The sequence below is a fragment of the Mobula birostris genome, chromosome 24, assembly GCF_030028105.1.
Source record: "Mobula birostris isolate sMobBir1 chromosome 24, sMobBir1.hap1, whole genome shotgun sequence".
NCBI lineage: Eukaryota > Metazoa > Chordata > Chondrichthyes > Myliobatiformes > Myliobatidae > Mobula > Mobula birostris.
Genome location: NC_092393.1, coordinates 30,192,865 through 30,203,404, shown reverse-complemented (window position 1 = coordinate 30,203,404; position 10,540 = coordinate 30,192,865). Strand labels below are relative to the sequence as shown.

The window sequence follows — 10,540 nt, the reverse complement described above, 5'->3', positions numbered from 1 at the left end:
GGAGGGTGGCAAATGTTATTCCTTTGTTCAAAAAATGGAGTAGGGATATCCCTGGTAATTATAAACCAGTGAGTCTTACTTCAGTAGTGGGCAAATTGTTGCAGATGGTTCTTTGAGGCCAGATTTATGAGCATTTGGAGAAGCATAGTCTAATTAGGGTTAGTTTGGAAGGTTTTGTGAGGGTCAGGTCATGTCTTGCAAGCTAGATTGAATTCTTTGAGGATGTCACAGTGCACATTAATGAATGTAAATCAGTGGGTTTGATAAGTTTCCCCATGGTGGATTCATTCAGAAAGTCAAGAGGTATGGGTTAAGAGAAACGTATCTGTATGAATTCAGAATTGGTTTGCCCACAGAAAGCAGAAAGTGGTTATCGATGGAGCGTATTCTCCCTGGATATCAGTAACTCATGCTGTTCTACAGGGATCTGTTCTAGAAACCCTGCTCTTTATGATTTTTATAAGTGACTTGGATGAGGACGTGGAAGGGTGGTTTAGTAAGTTTGCAGATGACACAGAGGTTGGTGGTGTTGTGGATAGTGTAAAAGGTTGTCATAGGTTGCAATAGGATATTGACAGGATGCAGAGCTGGGCTGAGACGTTGCAGATGGAGTTCAACCCAGAAAAACATAAAAGTGATTCACTTTCAAAGGTCAAATTTGAATGTAGAATACAGGGTTAGTGACAGGATTCTTAGCAGTGTGGAAGAACAGAGGAATCTAGGGGACCACATGTATAGATCCCTCAAAATTACGGTGCAAGTGGATAGGTTGGTAAAGAAAGTGTATGTTGTGTTGGCCTTCATAATCTGGGGACTGAGTTCAAGAGCCGTGAGGTAATGTTGCAGCTCTATAAAACCCCAATTAGAACCCGTTTGGAATATTGTGTTCAGTTCGGGTTGCCTTGTTAATGGAAGGATTTGGAAGCTTTAGAGGATTCAGAGGAGATCTCCCAGGATGCTGCCTGAATTAGAGAGCACGTCTTACCAGGACAGGTTCAGCAAGCTGGGGGTTTACTTTTCGGAGTGAAGGAGAACGAGAAATGACACAAGTATACAAGATGATAAGTGGTATAGGTCGAATGAAGAGCCAGAGATTTTCCCAGGGTGGAAATAGCTAACATGAGGGGGCATAATTGTAAAATGATTGGAGTAAGGGGAGAAATCAGAGTTGTGAGTGCCAGGGCTGGTGGTAAAGGCCGATACATTGGAGACATTTAAGAAACTCTTATCCAGGCAGTGAGAGGGTTATGTAGAAGGGAAGGTTTAGATTGATCTTAGAGTTGGTTGAAAGATTGGTCTAACATACTGTGTTGTGTTCTATGTTCTCTGTTCCTTAGATGGTTCTCTTGATTGGCAAAGACCAGTTGGCTGAGTGGCCAGTTTCATGTTGTAAGACTGTATGGTACAATGTGTCCGCAGACAAATTGTTAATATATATTAAGCAAAGCAGTGGCTGTGATACCCTCAGGGATCTCTCTTGGGCATGCTTTCACCTCTTCTATTATTTAGCCACTTTCTCCTTGTATTCTGTTGGTATCTGTTTGTGGGCTAAAACGTGCTTTCTAAATCTTTTGCACTACTTGTTCTGATACTTAGTGCCTTGGCCAATAAAGACAAGAATTCCATATGACTTACTAACCAGCCTGTCTCTGTGCCCTGTCACCTCAAGTATCTCCAGACATACTCACTCACAGAAGGCTATTTTTCTGTTCTTCAGAGCTTCCTGCTTTGTTGTGATTTCCCTCCTCTTGTTTGCCCTCCGCAAATGAACATCCACACGCATCTCTGGATTGTATTTAATAATATTTTTCTCCCAGCTGACTATTTTACTACACTTTACAACTGTCATCCCAACTGATGAATATTTTTTTTAAGTTCTCATCATTTATTAACATCTTGAAATGCAGTTTGGTGGCGCAAAGTTATCAGCAAAATGTTTATGTAAATATTTACGGTGCAGTGCAGAAGTCTCAAGCACGGTGCCTACGGTTTTTGCACAGTACGGTATTTGTCGGCGTGGAGCGGAGAGCGAGTTAGAAAATCTGGCGAGAGTGAAGGATGTTGGGAGGGTGAGACAGGTGGCAGAGGAGTACCAGGGCGTAGAGCGGCGCGGGTGCAGACACACCCAACCCTGAGAAACCAGGCAAGGTCATTCGATTCCAAACATCTGGTTTATTGATAATTATAGAATGTCTCCCCGGTGCTTCCCGCTCCTTCCCGTTTCCCAACCATGATTCCCCTCTCCCTGCCCCCTTCCCACTCTCAGTCCACAACAGAGACCCATATCAGAATCAGGGTTATCATCACTCACATCAGCCATGAAATTTGTCTAATTGAGGGTGAGAAGGGGTAGGTTCAAGGGGGATGTGAGGGATAAGTTTTTTTCACTTCGAGTCGTGGATGCCTGGAATGCGGTGCCTGGTAGGGTGGCAGAAGCAAATTCATTAGAGACGTTTAAGAGACCTTTGGATTTGGCACATGGATGTACGGAAGGTGGAGGGATAGGAACACGGTGTAGGTGGGAGGGTTCAGTGTTTGGCTGTTTTCGATTTGCTTTTTAACTAGTCGGGCAAAACTTTACGGTATATGTATATATGCCTAAGACATTTGCACAGTACTGTTATTTTCAGAAAGATTAAGTATATAATTAATCTTTCAGTACAACTTTATTGAACTGCAGAATTATTGACTACTTAATCGCACCGTTTAAGAAACAACGTATTATTTCCGAATCATCCAGCTCCTTGCCGTCTTACAATGGTTCCAATTCCCCCAAAGTCTCAAATTTAGATGATTTTTAAGTGGCCCTTTAAGTGCCTTGGAGGCTTCCTTTGCCCCTCCTTGTAAAACATTGCAGTTCCACATGCAGAACACTGTGTTCTTCCTATTTTGGTCCCAGCGCGTCTCTACAATACAAAATTTCTATTTCCGAGCCTGGACTCAGTCATACCTCTACTGTGCAGACGCAAGCTTTCACTGGGATATGACTAGACTAGTTTTATCTCCGCAACGAAGCTTCTGATACTCTAGACTTCGCGCCTTGGCAAAAAAGTATCAAACTATGTACTATCCTTCAAAGAGCAATCTTAGCGGGTTAAGATATTGAAAGAGTATTTTCTATTTCATAACTATTGATTCTGGTTATACGTGGCATCCGTGCTGCAGTTGGTTACCTTTACGAATAAATAGCATGTTGAAATATAAATGTCGGTTGGAATATGGAAACGATGAAGGCACGGATTCGTTCAGAGTGCGGTTCCGAGTGCCGCTGCTAAACTACCGCTAAATCATGTGTTACCATCAATTCGACCTCCCAGATGCTTAGGAATTGAAACACTGACGTCCGCCGCAATCACGGTGCTCGGTCTCTGCAAGTGCGCGCATTAGGCAGACTGGGACGGTGAGAAGAGTGAGGAGTTAAGTGGGCGACGCAGGGAGCGGAACGGGTCTCCGCATTCAGCTGCCAGCCCGCACCGTCCCCACCTCCAACCATGTGCACGGCGCGGGAGATGGCAAGTTAACCATGCATCACAACACCTCGGAGAACAACACAGCGCCGGAAGTTCCAGAGCCGATGGAGGAGTTGCTCATCGTCTCAGCGTTTGGTACCATCTTATCTTTTATGTGTGTGGCCGGGGTGACGGGCAATGTCTACACCCTGGTAGTGATGTGCCAGTCCATGAGATCTGCTGCCTCCATGTACGTCTCCATAGTCAACCTGGCCTTAGCCGACCTTCTTTACCTCTCCACCATCCCTTTCATCGTTTGCACCTATTTCGCCAAGAACTGGTACTTTGGTGACATGGGCTGCAGGATCTTACTCAGTCTCGACTTCCTGACCATGCATGCCAGCATCTTCACTCTCACGGTGATGTGCACCGAACGTTACTTGGCCGTGGCCAAGCCGCTGGACACGGTCAGGAGATCCAAGGGTTACAGGAAGGCCATCGCCGGAGTGGTGTGGTTGGTGAGTGTGCTCTTGGCCGTCCCTGTGATGAGCATGTTTAAGCTGCATGAAAGCAGGAGGGAGAACGGGACGATCAAGCGGACGTGTATCACAACTTGGAGTCCGGAATCTTATTCCACTTATTTGACTGTACTATTTATCACCAGTATCGTGGCGCCAGGAATGATTATCGGCTATCTGTACACCCAGTTAGCAAGGATCTACATGGAATCCCAGAAGAACACGTTGGCAAAGAGCGAGAACAAGCAAACATCCACGCAGAGAGTGGTCTTCATGATCTTCACCATCGTCCTGGTCTTTTGGGCGTGTTTCTTGCCTTTCTGGGTCTGGCAACTTATCCGCCTCTATTCCGGCAGCCTGAACATGTCACGGCAGACACTAACTTGCGTCAACTATTTCATGACCTGCCTGACCTACAGTAACAGTTGTATTAACCCTTTCCTTTACACACTGCTAACCAAGAACTACAAAGACTACTTGAAAAATAGGCACAGACACTTCCAGCGATCGGGATCCACGTCGTTTAGACGAAATGCCAGTCTGCGGCGATCGATAAAATCCATCTCCTCGTGTAACCACAACAGCAACTCTTCCGAGGCAATGGGTATGTCTCAGTTGAAAGGGTCGAAATGACAGTACCCGGGTCTAAATGTTGCTCCCGCTGAAGACCAGGTAGGTATTTGAACTCCAAGTGACACACAATGTCTGTATCTTGCACGCTCTATTTCAGAGTTGGGGCTGGATGCGAAATCCAGAAAAGTCTGGGCAATAAAATAAGACCAAATGTTGCCGTTTACAGGTTTAACTTTACGAGCATCTCTTTTCGCTACTTTTGAGTTAACTCTCACGCCATTTGGCTGCTTCATTACTGATGGTGCAGAGTATTTCTTCTGCTCGATTGAATCAGGGTTTAATTGCAGTTAATATGCTTATGATGTGGTGTATGCGAAATCCAGGAACACAATGTAGTTACTTTCAAGGAGATCTCGCCGTCTGATATTAATTTGTGACAACTTGTTCACTTTATTGGATTTAGCAATGATTATTCTAATTTCAATTTTATTTTTAGACCGAATACTGCTTGTTAAATCATGTTTCTTCATAGTAAATTCAAGCCATAATAAGGAGTAATACACCCATTTTGCGTTTGTTATTCTTTACGATTAAGTTTATTACACCCAATATCTAGGCTATATTGTGCGACGTCCTTTAGCAAATAAAATTCACTGTTAAATAATCATATTTCAAGGGTCAAAGGGGAAATATATCAGTTGAAAAGGTTAAAACTTTAGCTGCCAAGTAAACTGAGTTTAACCAGTGAATATAACACCTCGCAGTGAGCAGAGATTATATATTATCAGAATTCAAGGAAAACAAAATTACTGAAGTTTCGCCAAGCTATTTGGTAAGCCAGACTTACTGGACATAAAATAACTTTAAGGACATTGGATTTCCTTCACTATTTTTCTGCATCAGATAATTTTAATGTACATAGCTTGTTTAAAGATTTAGTTGCTGTCAGAATGTTTTACTTTAATTTTATTTAGAATAATGATACTTTTTTAACAGAGCTTATCCACCAAATTATTCTCTGTTTGAAACAGAACAATTATAATCAAACAAGATATTAAAATTCCCACATTAGTCCCATGTAATTTTCTTTCCTATTCTCCATCACGTGAATAAGCTAATGAATGAAAATCTTAAATAAATATTTAATACGAATTTAGACCAAAAAAATCACATCTAATTTGTACTGGTGGATCATGGATTCCTAAAATGTAGTGCAATAAGGCTGTAACAGTGAAACTTCAGAGACCCATTTTTAAAATTGCAGCAAAATGTAATGGATAAATCAAGCAGATTTTCGGATTACGTCAACTGAAAGAGGTGCTTTTACAAAAAGAAATGTATATTTCTGAAATACTAAATGGCTAAGATGTTTCTTTAATTAAAAAAAACAAAACTTAATTCATAATACTGTATTTGTCCTCTAGCAGTATGTGTGGTTGCCCTTTTTAAATTCATGTTGCCATCTGGGCATTGCATGCAAAGCCAGAGTTTTATTACCCATCCCTAATTTCCTTGGGATACTGGTGATGTGCCACCTTGTTGAACCACAGTCATCCCGGTAAAGGAACCCTCGGGTTGCTGTTAGGGAAGGAATTTTAGGGTTTGGATTCCACTGAGGGACTGATGTTACTTTTCAAGCTCAGGGTGTATGATTTGGAGATGGAGGTGATCTCATGCACCCGCTGGCTGCTTCCTTCATAGTGGTAGAGGTCACACATTTCAGTGTGCTGTCAGTGCGGCTGGATTGTACATATTGTAAACTCTATGCACGGTGGTAAATGGAATGAATAAGGTTGAACAAGCAGGCTGCCTTGTCCTGGATGACGCAAGCTTCATAAGATTTGTTGATGCTGCGCTAATCCAGGTAAGTGGAGTGTACTCCATCACACTCGAGACTACTACTTTGTAGATGGTGGACAGATCTTGGGGTGTCAGGAGGTGAGTCATAGACAAGTATCTTGCCAGTTACCAATACAGATGATACATAAACATGTCAAGCAATAGTGCTTGTTTCACCCTGCCCAGGCAGTTGTCCCCACAAGCTTCAAGATTGCCACCATCGTGCCAGTGCCAAAGCGTTCCACCACCACTGGCCTGAATGACTTCCCCCTAGTTGCACTCACCCCCATCATTGCAAAGTGCTTTGAGAGACTGGTTCTATCACTTCTGAAATCCTGTCTGCCCACTACCCTGGACCCCCATCAATTTGCCTATCGCGCCATCAGGTCAACAGAGGATGCTATCTCCACAGCACTTCACTCTGCCCTGATCCACCTGGACAGCGCCAACTCTTACGGCAGAATGCTGGTCATTGACTTTAGTTCAGCATTCAATACTGTGATCCCCTCCAAGCTGATCGCCAAACTTCGCCAGCTTGGTATCAGCTCATCCCTCTGCAATTGGACCTTGAACTTTCTGACTTACAGACCCCAATCAGTTAAGTTAGACATCCTCTCCTCCTCCACTATCACCCTGAACACCGGCGTGCCTCAAGGCTGTGTGCTGAGCCCTCTTCTGTACTCCCTTTTCACCTATGACTGCGTTCCTGTACATGGTTCTAGCTCCATAATCAAGTTCGCAGACGACACCATGGTGGTTGGCCTGATCAGAGGAGATGACGAGACAGCATACAGGGACGAGGTCCAGCACCTGACAGCGTGGTGTGCTGACAACAACCTGGCCCTTAACACCCAGAAGACCAAGGAGATCATTGTGGACTTCAGGCATGCCAGGAGTCACACTTACATCCCCATCTACATCAACGGAGCTGTAGTGGAGCATGTATCAAGCTTCAAATTCCTTGGTGTCCACATTTCCAAGGATCTCACCTGGTCCCTGAACTCCTCCATCCTGATCGAAAGGTGCAACAGCGCCTTTATTTCCTGCGGAGCATCAAGAAAGCTCACCTCTGTCCCAGGATACTGACGGACTTTTACCACTGTACCATTGAGAGCATACTCACCAACTGCGTCTCAGTTGTCCAGTATCGGACTGCAAAGCACTCCAGCGTGTGGTGAAAACTGCCCAGCGGATTATTGACACCCAGTTGCCCACAATTAAGAACATCTACCATAAATGCTGCCTAGGCAGGGCGAAAAGCATTATCAAGGATGCATCGCACCCTAACCATGGACTTTTTACTCTTCTCCCATCTGGTAGGTGCTACAGGAGCCTCCGCTTCTGCACCAGAAGGCTAAGGAAGAGCTTCTTCCCTGAGGCTGTGACCCTGCTGAACCTCTCATCACAGTGCTAAGCAGTATTGCACCCATATTGTAATGTGTCAGTACTTTTACATTTGTGTGCTGTAGCACTTTTTATTCACAGTTATTTTGTAAATAACACTATTCTTTGCATTTCTGGTTAGATGCTAACTGCATTTCATCGGCTTTGTATCTGTACTCGGCACAATGGCAATGAAGTTGCATCTAATCTAATCTAATCTATATCTCTCAATATTTTACATCATCCAAACTTTGCAACATTTAACCAAAAATTCCAAGATAACATCTCTTCCATCTTATTTTCAAATTATAATTGGAGAAGCAATATATTGAGGCAAGTAGCAATTACAAGAAGCAACATCAGATTTAACCCCAGGACATTTTAGAAAAAAACATTGTAAGTATCAAGGACATGAAAGAAAATCTCCATGTTAAGATGGAGGACAACACTGAGATGAATGCAACACTAGCGTGCCACAGAGATATGTGCTTAGCCGACTGCTCTACTCTCTCTACACTCATGACTGTGTGTTCAGGCATAGCTCAAGTGCCATCTATAAATTGCTGATGATACAACCATTGTTGGCAAAATTTGAGTTGGTGACAAAAGGTTACACAGGACTAAGATATAGCAGTTAGTTGAATGGTGTCGTAACAACAACTTTGCAAGACCAAAGAGCGGATTGTAGATTTCAGAAAGGGTAACATGAGGGAACACAAGCCAATCCTCACAGGGGTATCAGAAGTGGAGAGAGTGAGCAATTTCTTGTTCCTGGCTGTCAGTATCTCTGAGGACCTAAGCTGGACAAAACATACTGTAAAGAAGGCAAGACAACGGCTATATTTTATTCCGAGTTTGAGGAGATGTGGTTTGTCAACTAAAACACTCAAAATCTTCTACAAATGTAATGTGGAGAGCATTCTGTCTGCCTACTTCACTATCTGGTATGGGGTGGGGAGCTACTGCAAAAGATCGAAATAAGTTGCAGAAACTTGTAAAATTGGTCAGCTCCATCATGTGTACTAGCCTCCTTAGAATCCAAGACATCTTCAAGGAGCGGTGCCTTAGGAAGACAGTGTCCAGCATTAAGGGCCCACACTGTCCATGACATACCTCCTTTCATTGTTATCATTGGTAAGGAGGTACAGAAACCCGATAGCACACCCTCAGCAATTCAGGGTCTGTTTCTTCCCCTCTGCCGTCTGGTCCTATGGACATTGAACCCATGGACACTACCTCACTATGTTTTAATTTCTGGGATTTTTTTACACTACTTATTATAACTTACATTAACTATTTAATAGACATATATATAATTACTGTAATTGTTTTTTCTCTTTATTTGTCATGTATTTCATTGTACTGCTGCCGTAAAGTTAACAAATTTCATGACATATGCTGGTCATATTAAACCTGATTCTGATTATTAAACATATATTTTCCCATTATCTTCAAAGAGGGTGATGTAAAGGTTTTTCTGAAGCTTGAGAGTGAAGTTGTAAGCAGGATAGTCATCAATGATGAACAAAAAGTACAAAGTTTAGAATTACTGAAAATTGTCATCCAGCTTTTGTCAACTGCATCCTATGTTTCCTAGTGTAACAAAACTAATGCATTGATCACATTCCTTAAGTCATCATTCAATAAAGTAACTTAGAGGTTTGGTAATGTTATATCATATTTTTAAAAAGAGTAAGACAAAAAGCTACAAACCTTAATCACAATTTTATAAAAATGAGGATCACTGAAGACATGGATGAAACCAAATGCGTTCTCTCAAAAGGCCCCTCACTTTTCAAACACCCTTCATTAAATGATTTGAAGCAGAGTCTCTGATTGCAGAGGCAGATTGATTTTTTTTTAACCAATGGTGGGGCAGGATGAAAGGTATCCACAGATCAGCAGGAATGCAGTTGAGGTTACATCAAATCAGCTTTGATCTTATTTGCTGGTGTAGCAGGCTTAAGGGGCCAGTGGTTACTTTTTCAATTTAATTTTTTGTATAACAGGTAGAAAGTTAATTATTGGAAAATCAGATGAGGAAAAATTGAACATCATTTGGAAAAGCAGGGGTTGGGGTTCATTAAAGGCAACTATTGTGTAAATGACATGAGCAAATGCTTTGTAGGACTAAGAGAACATTGATCAATGGATACCACATATACAATGTACTCCTTGACCACTTCTGGTCCATAGTTGTTGCCGTCAAGCCTACCTTATGTAAATGGGAAGACATTTGAGCAGTACTCCCAAAGAGGGATTCTGATCTACAAACTCTGCATTCATTGACAAGAAATGTTTTAGAAGTGGTTAAGTCATACGTCATGGTTTTGCCAGCTGTCAGAATTTGGAATGTTCATAAATGTGTCTAACAAGACATTGAAAAAAAAACAAAACTATTTAAAAAATCAATCATAATGTTAAAAAAGAATGCATTTAAGTTGACCCAAATGATTTGAGAAGTTATACATTGCATGTAATTTACCTTGCTGCTGTATCTCTCGCTCCATTGTAATAAAAAAAAGTTGCTGGAAGACTGCACAAAGTTGTAGCACAGAGGCAAAGTTCATAAGGGCGAACAATGCAGGGCTGAAGGTGCTGAATTTAAATGGACGTAGCATTTGGAATAAAGTCGGCAAACCCATGGCGCAATTAGAGATTGGGCAGTATGATGTTGTGGGCATCACTGAGTCGTGTCTGAAAAAAAGTCATAGCTGGGAGCTTAGCATCAAAGGACATACTTTGTATCGAAAGGACAGGCAGTGGTGTGGCTCTCTT

At 42.3% G+C, this 10,540-nt stretch overlaps 1 protein-coding gene across 1 annotated transcript; it reads left to right on the top strand.

The window, feature by feature from the left end:
* Window positions 1–2,902: 2,902 nt before the first annotated feature.
* On the top strand, window positions 2,903–4,620 carry LOC140187093 (urotensin-2 receptor). The gene has a single exon (XM_072242038.1). The coding sequence runs from the start codon at window positions 3,524–3,526 to the stop codon at window positions 4,598–4,600; it is 1,077 nt and encodes a 358-aa protein (XP_072098139.1). The 5' UTR covers window positions 2,903–3,523; the 3' UTR covers window positions 4,601–4,620.
* The last annotated feature ends 5,920 nt before the right edge of the window (window positions 4,621–10,540 follow it).

Coding starts and splice junctions, on each gene's coding strand:
- LOC140187093 (XM_072242038.1), top strand. CDS start 3,524: ATGCATCACAACACCTCGGAGAACAACACAGCGCCGGAAGTTCCAGAG.